We start from the raw sequence: 13,546 nt of genomic DNA, 5'->3' as shown, positions 1-13,546 counted from the left end.
ATGAGTAGTTGGAAATTCTTGGCGATGGGTGATTGACACGGGTTAGCCCTGGACTCATTTTTGAAAAAGTCTATTTGTTTGCCCAGGCTGGCCTTGCTTGGCCTGGCAAGGTGTGTGTGGGGGATGAGAGGCGAAGAGGGAGGGAAGAGGAGAGGACCGTTTACAGTCTGGTACTGGTATGAGATCTAGGGTAGGAGCTGCGGCGGTGCATTGAAAGGAGAGTTTTTCATTTTCTGGGAGACGGGGGAAAGATGAGATGACGCCAGAAGGGAGAGAGAGAGAGAGAGAGAGAGAGAGAGAGAGAGAGATGAGTGGAGAGAAAAAGATCAGTAGAGCGAGAATAACCTGTCATTTCATCCATGGGCTGACCTTTCCACAATGACGAACGAAGGGGACTCTGACTTTTTCTCCCACAAAAAACCGTTGACTATTATTAGACGTCTTTTAGACGTGCGCGAGCGCGTGTAGGAGTGAGATGAGTGAAGAGGGGGGAAGCCGTACGGAGTAGAGTGTCATTGAATTGGGGGCTGATTGATTTTGATTTCACCATTGATCGATACCAGGGCCAGGAAGCGTTTCGTTTCTTCTGGCTTGAGACGGGGGAGTAGTTGTCCCGACTGGATACGTCAACTTGTCAAGGGAGGGAATCGTGACAGTCGTCTAGACGGCGAAACGCGCTGTCCAGCTAGACGGCGGGCGAAAGAGGGTCCCTCGTGAGGTATATCAGAAGGGTGGCTATATGACCTCCTTCGGAAGAGGCCATGTTTTTTTCCGTGAGGCTCCCCTGGAAACTTCTTGATATATCTTTGAGGCTGGGTGGCACATCATGGCAGGACGCGAATGAATGATCTACGCGGATGGAGGAAATGGCGAAGCGAGACAGGCCGATGGGCTGGAGGCTGAGAGGGCACGTGGGGAGGAGCAATGAAGAGCAAAGATTATGCAGGTGAAGATCCCAGGGAAACCATGTGCTTCCCAGTTACCGCGAACCGCGAACCGCGAACCGCGGCCTGCGATGAGTAAGGTAAGAAAGATATGAAATGAAGGACATACGGTAAGGATGTCAGATCTCAGGAAAGCGAATCGTGCGTACGGATATCTTGGCCAAAAATATGTTTTTGCCGCGGCTGGTGCTACTACTCAGAGCAGCATCGCCGTTGTTTGAGTAATAGTGCGAGACAGGGGAGGCGCTCTGGTCTTTCCTTTTTCTCCACGGGTTGAAGAGAACTCTCGTAACTCGTTGGCCGCGGGCACGAAGAGAAGATGGGAGGAAATGAAACGAGGAAAATGACAGGCAGGCGAGAACATCAGACGCCAATGTCTCCATTCTGCATTTTTGGGGCCAGATCTTCTGTGGCGACGGAGGGATGGCCGCAACTGTGGCAGGACGGGGATAGATTATAGTACGACTCTTGCTGCTGGGCGAGTCGAGGATTGTATGTGTGTGCCTTGATCGTTTGGGTTGAGGCTCACAGACCTGATAGGATGATGGGATGACTTAGACGAGCACTTGAGAAGTGGACGACGAGTGTGACAAAGCAACGGCGGTGCACCAGGGCGGGTTGACTAGTTTACCTGCTGGAGTCTTGAGCAGACTTGACATGGCCAAGGCGAGCCGGGGGCATGGATCGTTTGTTTGCTTGTGGTGGGCGCTTCATTTGGGAATCGGACAATTCTTTTTAGAGCTCCAGACTGGCGGATACTGGGGACAGGCAGACAGGGAGAGTGAGACGGTTGGGCAATTAATTTAGCCAGGGCAGAAGGGACGACGTCACGGCAACGGGCAGACTGGTGCATATTGTACTTAGTTGAGCGGTGCTAAGACTCAAGAGAGAGAGAGAGAGGCTGGGACGCAATGTGGTCCGGGACGAGGACGGAGGACGGAGGACAGACGGGAAAGGGTTAGTGAAGCCATGTCATCCATTAACCATTATCCATTATGATCCATGATGGAGAATTACCCATGATGGTGACTGGGTAAGTAAGATCCATGAAGTTGGGAAGCGAACGCGGAGGAGAATTGCAGAAATGGCGAGAATGAGATGGGTAGTTCCTGGAGGAAACGTCGAGGAACGGAGTGGATGAAACAGGGTACGTCGCGAAAGTGTCAGAGGGCTGAAGGAGAAGGTGAAGCACATCCGAGCGCCAGCCTCTTTTGGCGACCAGCCGGGAGTCTTGGCCAATTAAAACGACGATGAGTCGAATAAAGTGGAGGTCATTGACAGAAGGTACGGGGATACATAGGTACGGAGGTACTTGGGTGCCTCGGGTGGACCGTGCAGAGGGCCTCAACCTTATTTCGGCTTCGACGTCGTCCGACAACTTGAACAAGGTCAACTCGCTTTTGACACGCGCTATACTTCTCCGTACAGACAGACTACTCCGTACTCTCCCCGTGCTTCTCCTCGCCAGTCTCAACTTTTTTCTGCTTCCTGATCCTCAGCCAGTAATTTAGGGCTCTCCCCTCCTCCATCAACCGGGGGGGCGTGAGGCCTCGAGGATGCTGGCTTGTCTTGGTCTCGTTGCAGAGTTGCGCCGTGCCGCCGGGGTTCACCATTTCTCTCTCAGGCTCTCTCCTCCATGATCGATTAATCAAGACTCGTTGCGAACATCAGGCTGCAGGCACGGATACGGATAGACGAAAATGTGACCGTTGCTTCACAGTCCAGTCTTCATACACACAACCACACGCCACAGACACACACTCTCGTCTGACCCGTTGGGTGGGTGGTAGGTGTGTGAGTTTTTCTTGAAAGCGAGTGCGCTAACGTCGTGGCTTGGGGTTTGACGGGCAGAACGGGCTGATGTCTTGATGAGATGACTTTTCTTCCCAACAGGTTACAGAACTAGAGGCGGACGAACTGCCGTTACACCTACTGTTCTTTTCTTGTCTTGTCTGGCCTTGCTCATGCTGTCAAGATCGGTCTGGTCCCAACTCTGACGACGTTGACGTTACAACCCACCTCATCGTGAAGCATACCAGAGCATGGGCGTCGAATGCCGCCGCAAATAGGTGTCTGCTATGTGCTAAGGCATAGACCGCCCTGGTGTTGACGAAACCCAATTGCCGTCTTTTCCTGTCTCTCGCTCTCTCTCAGCCCTCAGGTTGTCTCCTTTGGTCTCATCCCCGGCCCGTCAATCATCAGTTGACGTTGAGCATGCCGCGGCATGGCGTGGCGTGGCGTGGCGTGGCGTAGTCCGCCCAACGATCCATCCGCAACTACGACTACGACTACGAGTATCTTAGTCCAAGGTCTAAGCAGCTCCAACCGTGTTGCGTACCCTTCGGATCAGCTTATCCAGATCCCTTCATTTCTTTCCCTGAAAGATGTCGGAGGAGGAGAAGGATCGGCTAGAACGGCTTCCACCAATCCTTACTGGACTCTCATCCTTCCGCGCGTCTTGGCTTGGGTTTTCCCTGTACTACATACTCCATGATCCATCTTCCATCCACGCTTCTGACAAGTCTGGCCACGGGAAGCAAGGGCTCCCTACACGGCACCTTGCGGCAAATCCATCTTATTAAGTACTGTTGGGTGGTATAAGGCAGATTGACCTGCATGTCCTGTTCGCCAAGCATTGAGAAAAGAACCCACCGACGGCGACAGAGGGCAGCAAGCAAGTGCAAAGCAAGGCCTGTCCTCTCTCTCAAAATGGCAGAGAACACAGGCAATCTCCTGCAAGGTTGGGTCTTGATGTGTTTCTGCTTGTCCTGGGCTGCACTCAACAAGTCCATTGACCTATCCTCATGTCCATATACACACAATTTCAGCACACAAGAGACATCTCATAGTACGGCGGGTATGCAGGGTAGGCTCTCACACCCATGGCCCGGCTGTGATGGTCAAAACGTGTTTCAACCACTGCTGCATCAGCCTCCCTCACACACCCCTGACCTTTTCCTACCCTCCTCGCAATGGCAAATCGCACACATGATGCTGCCAATGGTCCCTTCGCCTCGCTTCAAGTCCTCGCCTCCACCACTCGACCCCCAGTGCAACACCACCACACGTTCCAAAGGCCCTGCCCACCCATGCCTCATCCCTTCGCCTTGTCGCCTTATCCCCCTGTCGGCTGTACACAACTGATGTCGCGCCGTCGGGGGTGGGCATCATTCTGGTTGTCACGGTTGTTCAGATGCAAGACGACAACCCAGGCACCACCTAGAGGCTAGGACGGCTGCCCAAGCAGGGGTCTGAGGGTCCCTTGTTCTGGCATCTCGTCGTCGAGACGTGCGACACAAATTCTTGGGACGATCCCGAAGGTTGCTTAAATTCATGCCGTCCCCTCGCACCCCCCTCCTTTCCGAGTTCCCTTCTTCTTTTAGATATTCCATCACTGACAACTTCTTCGAGGCGGGATTTCCTATTTGCTTCTCTTTCTTATTCTTCCGTTTAAGTTTAATTTTGTTCACCTTCTTCCACAGGCTAGTCCTACCAAGAGCGCGAGTCGCCAATTTCTTCGAATATCTCCAATTTTTTTTTTTTTTTAGTAGTCACTCTCTCGACTCCGTCTTTTCGACAACCACTATTCACCCTATTTTTCCGGTGTCTTCAGCAAAACTCGAAATCAAGATGCATATCTCAGCTATGGTTGTTTCGGCTCTGGCCGCTGTCGCTTCGGGTAAGCTTTCACGCGAGGAACCGAGAAGAGAAAGGGAGGCATGGCATAGGAAAGCAGGACAGTAGACTAATATGCGAACCCCAGCTGTCGACGTCCAGGTCGTTTCCGTCGCCTCGACGAACAACACGCTCAAGTTCTTCCCCGAGAAGATCAACGCGCCCGTCGGCTCCATGGTCCAGTTCCAGTTCCGCGGCGGCAATCACTCCGTCGTCCAGTCCACCTTTGACAACCCGTGCATCCCCATCTCCAACGTCAACACCTCGGCAAAGGGCGTCTACTCTGGCTACCAGCCCGTCGCCGCCTCCGCCGCCAAGGGCCAGATCCCCGTCTTCACCGTCATGGTCAACTCCACCACACCCATGTGGCTCTACTGCTCCCAGGGCAAGCATTGCCAGAACGGCATGGTTATGGTCATCAACGAGAAGTGAGTTTGTCCTCTGCTTAAGTCAACATTTTTCACTGCAGTTCTTCAAGAATGTCGGCATTTCCCCCGGTTGGCGTGTGCTGTCCTCGTGGCTGCACCCTGTTTCAGCCTTCGGACGATGACACAAGACGCCTGAACACCACCCTCAACTTCTTTTCCACACCACACCCCTAAAACACGAGCAAACTCGGGAATGACACATTCATGCTAACCTCGTATTCCCCACTACAGCACCAAGGCAAACGCAACCCGCTCCATTGAGAACTACGCAAAGGCCGCAAAGAACGTAGCCCAGGCCCAGATTCCCGGCGGCGGCGCGGCCGGCGGCTCCAACGGCGGCGGTTCCGCTTCTCCCACTGGCGGTGCCGGTAGCGGCTCCGGCAACGGTGGCTCCGGTTCCGGCAACGGCGGTTCCAACAACGGCGGCGGCTCCTCTGCCACCCCGTCTTCCCCTCCTACTGCTGGCGCCATCTCCCTCAGCGCACCCGGCACCCTTTTGCTCGCTCTCGGCGCTGCCTTCTTGCTCATGTAAGAGGTTTAGTACCTTGTCTGTGTCGTGTAAAAGGTGTGCATTTTTCTGGATTGATGGGGGATTATGGAGAGAGAGAGAGAGAGAGAGGGTACGGGCCAGGAGTTTGGTTCTGGACTACTACTACTACCACCACGGGTGTAAACAAACATTTTTTGTGATGATGAACTTAATACCATTCACTTTTCCTTTTTTTTTTTTTTACTCATGGGTGGCATATTCTGTATGAAGAGAAAACGAAAACGAAACGAAACTAGGCCGGGACTCTTCATTTCTATATGGGGAGTCCGTGTTGGAAAAAACGGCGTGATCGCATAGTTGCCGCTATAGCATCTAAATCGAGTTATTGTTGATTCCGGTAAATCTATGCGCGTTTCGTCGAGAACTCTTGAGTACTATGTGAGAGACTTTGCTCCATTGGTTGGAATCAGCCTCGTACTTGGAGATTAGATGAAACGACTAAGACTGATAGACTTATCCCTACTTCAAGATGAGTATTTGGCTTATTATCTCCTATACACGCCGAGCGTCACTAGAGCGAGGTAGAGGATATCGTCATTTCGAGAGTAACTCTACTAGAGGCGGTACATATTGATATTCAACCCCTCCCGTTCTCTCAGTGTGAGAATGGGTGTTATTCAGCACCGACCATAGATCTCAGGTGCCTGATTCTGAAAACTTTTCTTCTACACGTATTGAATGTAATCTTTATGGTATGCCGACACATCACGAGAGTCGAACTGAGGAAGCCCCCACTCGGGTCTCTCCAAGTACCTCATTCCTGTGAACTCAAGCGACGAGAGCGAGTAAATGTGGTTTTGGGGTGCAATGGTGAGAAGAAGACAGTCTACCAGAAGAGCCCCCGACTCGTTAAGAAAACTAGCGGCGTGAAATGTGATTCGTCTACTACCCGAAAATTGACCCGAGTTGGCAGCTGCTTAAATTGTTGTCATCTAGCGAGGGGATAATGGACTTGGCTGCTCTCCTAAGCAGGCATGATCTTGTACATGATGACGGGAGCAAATCACCGATTTGATGGAAGTCGTCACTCGCATGTACATGTCAAAAAAATGTAGAGCAGGTATCGGCTATCTTAAAACGTTCCGCCGCTCCATGTTGTACTCAAGACAGGCTTTACTTTTCTTTCTCTTCCTCCCTAGTATACTACAGTGAATCATCTTGGTAACACAAACACTGAATTCCGGCAAGGACACCATCCATAGACTCCAGTCTCGGCGGCCTTTAATTCTTCTCCTGTCCAGGAACAATCCTCTTCACCCGCCCCTTCTGCGCCTGCTCGCAAAGCGGCCGTCTCTTCTCCTTCTCCAGCCACCCTTCCTCCCTCTTAACCTTGCCCACCTCGCCATACTTGTCGCTCTTGCTGAAGAAATCAACCCAGTGCTTCAGCGCATCGTGCACTTTTTGCTGCGCGGCCGCGCGCTCCTCGACCTGGAGGGCCTGCATATCGGCGTACGACCAGTGGCGATCGACTTCCGGGTCGTCGAGCGGCAAGAACATGTCCTCGACGCCGCGCATGTCGGGGGTGCGGTCCTCGACGAAGCAGCCCGTGACGAAGCCGCGGGAGGCGTCGCGGCCGGCGAAGACGTTGTAGGAGCCGCCGGGGCCGTAGATGCGCGGGTTGGCGGATACGTCAAAGATTGTGTGGTTGATGGCGAGGTAGATTGGTTTGGTTGGGTCAGAGCCGTCGTATTGAAGGAGCTCTTCGGGGGTAAGGTAGAGGGGGCCGTTCTGTTTTTTTTATTTACGATTGTTAGCTTTCGTTCGATCGATTGGCTCTGAATTGACAGAATGTGGGAGGGAGAGGTTTGGTTGATGACGCACCCATTTGGCCTTCCAGTAGTCGGGCCTCATGTACCAGGGCTTATTCTTCTGGCCCCAGAAGAAGCTCTCGCCGCCGCTCTGAAGGTAGCTCAGGGCGCACGAGGCGAGGAAGAAGAAGCTGAGGAGGCGAAGGATATCGAGGTAGGGGCTGTACTCGTCCGTGTAGGTGTTGTCCTTTTTGGACTTTTTGCTCTTCTTCTTTTTGTCTGCTGTCGTAACAGGCGGTGCGTCCTCGTCGATGGCGTTGCCGTCCGAGTCGACTTCCTCGACCCGTTTGCGTTGCCGCACATTCGCTGCGTCGTCGGCCATTATGTGTGGTGTGTGTGTGTGTGTTTGTGTGTCTGAATGGGAGAGGAGGTCAGGGGTGTGTAGCTGGCAGGATAGCTTGAGGTAAGGTTGCCAGTTCGGAAAGTCTCACTGCCGGGGAAGCTACTTTAAGTGATCGACGCCCTTGTGCTAGGAAGCTACCAGACGCGATGCTGATGTCACGTTGTCAATGTGGCCTGACAGAACCCAAGGAACACGATTCTAGATATAGAAAAAGATGGGAATGTACGGAGTGTGTTTCCGTACGCGGACAGATTTCTTGCACACCCCGCCGGAACCTGGCAATGGGCAAATACGGCGCGGACGGGACGGCGATGAGGTGGAGGCCGAGAGCGAGGAAAGACACAAAAAGTGACTTTTAGACGGCCTGTGATAGGTCGCTGCGGATCCAAGCCATCCGATGGGAGTCCCCCTTTTCTGGGTCTATTTTTTTGACAAGTTGGGGACCCTTGGGCCTGATTTGGAGGAGCATTGGAAGACACTTTGCAGCTTTCTGGTAACTCTGGCAGGAATGCAGGAGGGTTCCCTGGAGACGGACGAGTTACACATAAAGTGGCAGCCGATGGCAGCTCTCCCGGATAGGTTAGAGGCTTAGAGCTGCTTACAAGAGCATTTGACGGTACGTCGGAGTAGGTACCTGAAGGAAAGGATAATTAATGGGAAAGAGCAAAGCCTCAAGCCGTGTTCATGCGTGGCTGCTTACCTCATAGATGATTTTACCTTAGGCAGTACATTACCTTCCTGGAAGGTACGGATACGGGTAGAGCTTCCAGAAGCTGTGACCCTGGTCAGAAAGATTAAAAGGTAAGGCACTGGTACGGATAGTGGGCATCCACTTGTGCGACACAATGCAGGTTGGGGAATCTTCAGATGCAACAAGCAGAAACCCTCCATCTCTGGGCCGGGAGCTTAACCCATACATTACTCCGTACACTGTACCATAGTATTCCTCGGTAGAAGTGTTTGAGCTAGAGGGATCCAGGGGGAGGATGAGGGAAGAAAGCCATTTAATCCATCGCCATCCCTTCTTTCGATCCTCCTGCGCCCTCCCTACCACTTTGGCTTGGGTATCTCTCTATGCGCGTATCCTCGTATGCCATTTACCGAGTTCCCCAAGAATCCTTCATGCCTTCCACAAGTATCCGTACAAAGGTATTCGGAGAGCAGATCGTTATACCGAGTGAACTTACCGCATTGAGCAGCTGCCCGACGTCGAAATAATTCTTTGGGTCAAACGTCTTTTTTTTTCCCTTCGTTCCTTCTTTGCCCAAAAGTGGAGCTGATTACATATGTCACTCGACCCTCAGCCAATCCCATGGCCAAATGAGCCATCTCGCTAGACCAATCCGCCGCGTCACCCAGACAACCCACCTGCAGCAACTCCAGCGCCCGCACTGTAAACAGCCGCCCACCTGTTCTTGCTGCCCCAACCCACACCTCAGTTCAATCTGGACTGGGAAACAGCTACATACACCTTTACTTTTGGCTTCTATTGCTCTCTACCTTACCCTACGTGATCCATACTACTACCTCCGTTAAGGGTTCTTTCTCAACTCCAAACTGCATCATCGTCATTCTTGCACACCGCGACACATGCAAGACGTCTTCGAGCACTACCCCCTCGAAGCAGACAAACCCTCAACGCACGACTGCTCCATCAATCACGCAACCTGCATGACAGAAACCTCACCGCGATAACCAAAGAAATACCATCACCACCATGGCCGACAGCGCCGACCAACCGTCGTCGCCGGGCGGGCCGCTGAGCCCAATGACTCCAGACCGAGCAAATAAGACACAGCAAGCTCGTAACCTATTTACCTCGCCTCGCAGTAGTCCTGGAGGTCGAGATAGCTCCGTTCACGAGAAGATTTCCCAGTTCAACAACCTCGCCATGCAGTCAAAGACTCTCGAGCGTAAGACTGCCGATGCCGCCCTCAAGCGCGCCATGTTGGGTCGCGAGGAGGCCGAGACCGAGCTGCGCAGGTACAAGGACGAGTCCAAGGTCTTGCGCGTTCAGCTGGAAAAGGGGAAAGAACGTGAGCAGCGCGTGAGCGAGCGTCTCGAGACCGTCATGGTACGCTCATCTCTCTTGATTCCGGAGTGATGGAATGTCAATCGTGCTAATATCTCCTCAAGGAACAATACGGTCGCGCAAAGGAAACCTACGCACACACAAAAGCAGCATGGGAGAAGGAAATCAAGCTCGCCCGCAAAAAGACATTTAAGAACGAGTCCCAAATCATCAAGCTTCAAGAGGAACTAAAGGCTTCCCGCGAAGGCTGGCGCTCCGCCTCCGATAACCTCGACGCCGAGAAGTTGCGCAACAAGGCCCGCGAGGAAGAAGCCTTCCAAGCTCGCTACCAGATGGTGGGCATGGAGCAGGAGCTCGGCGAGGCTCTCGAGCGCATCAAGATGCTCGAGCAGGAACGCGACGTCTACAAGACCCTCGCCAAGGAGGAAGAGGTCGCCCGCATCGCTGCCGAAGGCCGCATCCCTGCCCAAGACGACCAACGCGGCGCCCGACGACGAGTTTGCCTCGCCAAAGAAGAAGGGACCGCGGTTCTCTCTTTCCACAGTCGACATCATCTCATCCGCCGCCAGCGAAGGAGAGATCGAGGAGCTCTCGCTCCAGGTATCATGGGAGCGTCAACGTGCGGATCGTGCCCAGGAGCTCGTCGATTTCCTGCAGGCCGAATGCGAGCTGCGTTGCTGCCCATGCGCCAAGTCTCACAGGAGAAGAAGCCTCGTCTCTCCGAGGCAAAGCCTGGCTTCGAACAGAGCGAGCATACTGTCACCCAAGCGCAGACTCATGCCGCCGGCTGAGATTGCCGACGCCAGCGACCTGGTCCTCCTCCGTGGAGGTAGGGAATCATCTCCGTCATTGAGGGCGTCCTTGAGCCCGCCAGTCGAAGACGCGACCTTCAAGAAGCCGGCCACCCACAGGCGGTCCAAAGAAGAGAGAAGAAGCACCATCTTCTGTGCCCGCGAGGGCATTTTCCGAACGGTGTCACAGCAAGAAGCGGACGAAATCGAGGCGCAAGAAGAACGAGGCAGACGAGTGAACGAATCAAGTGAGGAATCTCCCAACGAACCTCCTACCCCACACGACGCTCCAGAGAGATACTCGCGGACGCCCTCCCTCGAGCCCCCAGACTTTGCTGTTCTTGCTCAAGAACGCATGTCGCTGGCATCGCTTCTCAATGCGCCCCACGGCGGTGCCCACGGTGAAGTTCACACCGCACCTCTCCCTTCCATCCCCACCATGCCCGATACTGAGGAACGTCCGGCATCACGCTCCTCAAGGGGTCACTCACCATCGCTCGACGAGACACTTCGACCCCACACCTCCGCAGCTTTCTACACCAAGACTACGACGACAACTGTCCCCGTCCGCGACGATAAGCCTCGGCCCCAGCCTCGGTTTGAGCGTGCCCGTACACCATCTGGTGGTGACTGCCAGATGTCCTTCGATATCAACAACCCCGCCATGACCCCGACCATGACCCGCGAGGAGGCCCTGGCTCGTATCCGCGAACGTCGTGGACGCGCCAAGTCCATCGCGCAAGGCACTGCGACACCCCGCAAGAAGATGATTGAGGGCGCCGGCGAGCGGCGAGATGTTAGCGCCCCCGCCGGTCAGACGGTCCCCAAGGCAAAGGCATAGAGTCCCTTCTGGTCCGAGGCGGCCTCGTCCACCATTAACCGCAGTGCGCGGCGGAAAATGCCCCTCGAGGACGCTGAACCACCACAGGCAGATTCTGATAGTCCGGCCGACCCGCAGACAGTTCAGTGGCACAACGAAGGCATGCGACGTCGCCTATGGAAGCTCACCCGGGACTCTCTCTCTCACGTGGCTCGTTTGGATGGTTGACAGATGTATGAAAAGTCAGACGTGTGCACAAAAAGCAGGGCGTTTACGGCAGTCATTTGGAAAGCGCGGGAGCTTCCAGGAGTTATATTTTGGAGAGGAGTTTTTGTTCATTCATTCGGCCTGTTTTTCATCTCATTCTTTCCTCTCTGACCGGTATATGTCGTCTGCAGCATGGTCGCGGCGTTCTTGGGGAAAAAAGGGGAGGGCAAGTGGAGAAACGGCCTCCTTGTGTTTTTTTCCCTGTTGACCCCCTCTTATGACGAGGAGTTTGGATTCCCCAACCTTGATGATTCAGTACATACCACTGGGGGGTTTAGCATTCTTGTCTTTTTCTGTCTTCTTGTATGACGATGAAAATGAGGAGGGGAGGTTTCGGCTGGATTGATGATAGTATTGCTTATTGTTGTTTTTGATGCTGCCTTACTTTATACCGATACTTAATTGAGGCCTTTTGACCTTGTTCTACTCTATTCTCCCCTTCAAATCTTCCATCATCATCTTCTGATCACCGACATCTGGCATCCTGACGTCAGTGGTCAAACTGTGTCTTTTCCTCTCTACCACACCCTTTAGACCTGGCCAACGCATCGCCTTCCACCCACCCATCTGTGTCGACATACTCGGTAGTGGCTGGTCCCCGGTCCGGGTCGCCATCAAGACGGCCCACTGCTATACACATTTTCGCGATATTGATGGAATAGAGGCGTTCCTCGCTCGAGCAAGGTTAAAGTATATAGCCCAACCAGGTCCAACACTCTCTCGTAATCCGTTTCGTGACCTGTCAGCCGTGAAAGCCATCTTGGCCGAACGGTATGATTCGAACTGTGAGGGCTATACCGACCTATAGCTGTATGGTGATCAACCGCGTATAGGTCGGCTTAGCCTTTTGTATTATTTTTTTTGTTTGGTTTCTACATCTTGCTAATACTCAACCATGTCGTCAATTGAGTGTATGGGATTCTATGGATTAGAGGGGGGGTTTGTTGGAATGAGTACTTGAAATGATACATGGTGCGCAAGCCTATTCTCGAGCGGGGAGTTTTGATGAAAAGTGGTGAGACTTGAGAGTGAATACAAAGATTTTGCGGGTGCGATTCCATGTTATCGGGCTTTTTTTCTTCTTTTTCTATCTACATATGAGAAGGTTTGCTTGAATGATATTTGACTTTTTAACACCATTCTTTTCATAGGGGATTTGGAGGAAAAGTATTTAGATATGAATGATTTCCGAGAGTAAGGGTGTTTGGGGGGGGGTTCGAATTGGCATCAAAAAGTTTTTTTCCTTGTCTACATTTGAAGACCTCTGCTTGAACTGATGCGCAATGTTTCAAGACTTGACAGGGTTGCTTGCTGGTGCTTTTGATGTGACGACTTCTCTGTTTCGGGATGACATCTGACGAAAGGTGTACAGAGGATTCAAAACGACTTCACAGGACAAAACGCTTTCCGGTCAGGTATTCAACGGAGCAATCGTGTGAACTAGTATTGAAAGGTGTTTTTGCTCTAGCTACCTAGAGTTCTCGCAGCAAGTACGGAGTTAATACGGTCTTCGGAACCCCCCTTCTAACCCCCCCGTCTCTCTTTAAATGAAGGTCCCGGCTTGACATAATTCCCAGACTCTTTCTTGACGTTGTTGGTGGTTTGGTGATGGTATAGGTAGCAAAAAATATATAGCAAAGTAATATCAAAAAGTCGTAACGTCATGCAAGAAGGTAGTATAGTATATCCACTTCTCATCGCTTTTCCGCCCCCCCCCTGGAAACACAAAAAAACAAGGATCCCAAACAACTCCTCAAACACATCCCATATCCCAACTTTGCGACCTATATCGAACGATTGTAGAAGAACGCAAGACCGGAAGGCGGGGAGAGGGGGGGAAGGGTTCGAATGCATATTGATGGCATCCGTCCGGACCAACCGCCCCTTA

At 52.7% G+C, this 13,546-nt stretch overlaps 3 protein-coding genes across 3 annotated transcripts; 2 read left to right on the top strand and 1 right to left on the bottom strand.

Moving 5' to 3' along the window:
• Nucleotides 1–4,589: 4,589 nt before the first annotated feature.
• N0V96_001475 (uncharacterized protein) lies at nucleotides 4,590–5,579 on the top strand (the record flags this gene model as incomplete). Its single annotated transcript, XM_053191888.2, has 3 exons — nucleotides 4,590–4,623; nucleotides 4,708–5,047; nucleotides 5,279–5,579. The coding sequence occupies 3 exons, from the start codon at nucleotides 4,590–4,592 to the stop codon at nucleotides 5,577–5,579; spliced, it is 675 nt and encodes a 224-aa protein (XP_053050496.2).
• A 1,239-nt stretch (nucleotides 5,580–6,818) lies between these two features.
• Nucleotides 6,819–7,727, bottom strand: N0V96_001474 (uncharacterized protein; the record flags this gene model as incomplete). Its single annotated transcript, XM_053191889.1, has 2 exons — nucleotides 6,819–7,325; nucleotides 7,419–7,727. The coding sequence occupies 2 exons, from the start codon at nucleotides 7,725–7,727 to the stop codon at nucleotides 6,819–6,821; spliced, it is 816 nt and encodes a 271-aa protein (XP_053050497.1).
• Nucleotides 7,728–9,465: 1,738 nt separating this feature from the next.
• On the top strand, nucleotides 9,466–11,412 carry N0V96_001473 (uncharacterized protein; the record flags this gene model as incomplete). Its single annotated transcript, XM_065756239.1, has 3 exons — nucleotides 9,466–9,822; nucleotides 9,885–10,211; nucleotides 10,234–11,412. 3 exons carry the CDS (start codon nucleotides 9,466–9,468, stop codon nucleotides 11,410–11,412), a joined length of 1,863 nt encoding a protein of 620 aa, XP_065615479.1.
• Between the last annotated feature and the right edge of the window lie 2,134 nt (nucleotides 11,413–13,546).

The sequence above is a fragment of the Colletotrichum fioriniae genome (genome assembly GCF_027942845.1).
Source record: "Colletotrichum fioriniae strain IMI 355084 chromosome Unknown scaffold_1, whole genome shotgun sequence".
In the NCBI taxonomy this organism is placed as follows: domain Eukaryota; kingdom Fungi; phylum Ascomycota; class Sordariomycetes; order Glomerellales; family Glomerellaceae; genus Colletotrichum; species Colletotrichum fioriniae.
The sequence above is the reverse complement of the archived record's forward strand: the minus strand, read 5'-3'. Positions and strand labels throughout refer to the sequence as shown.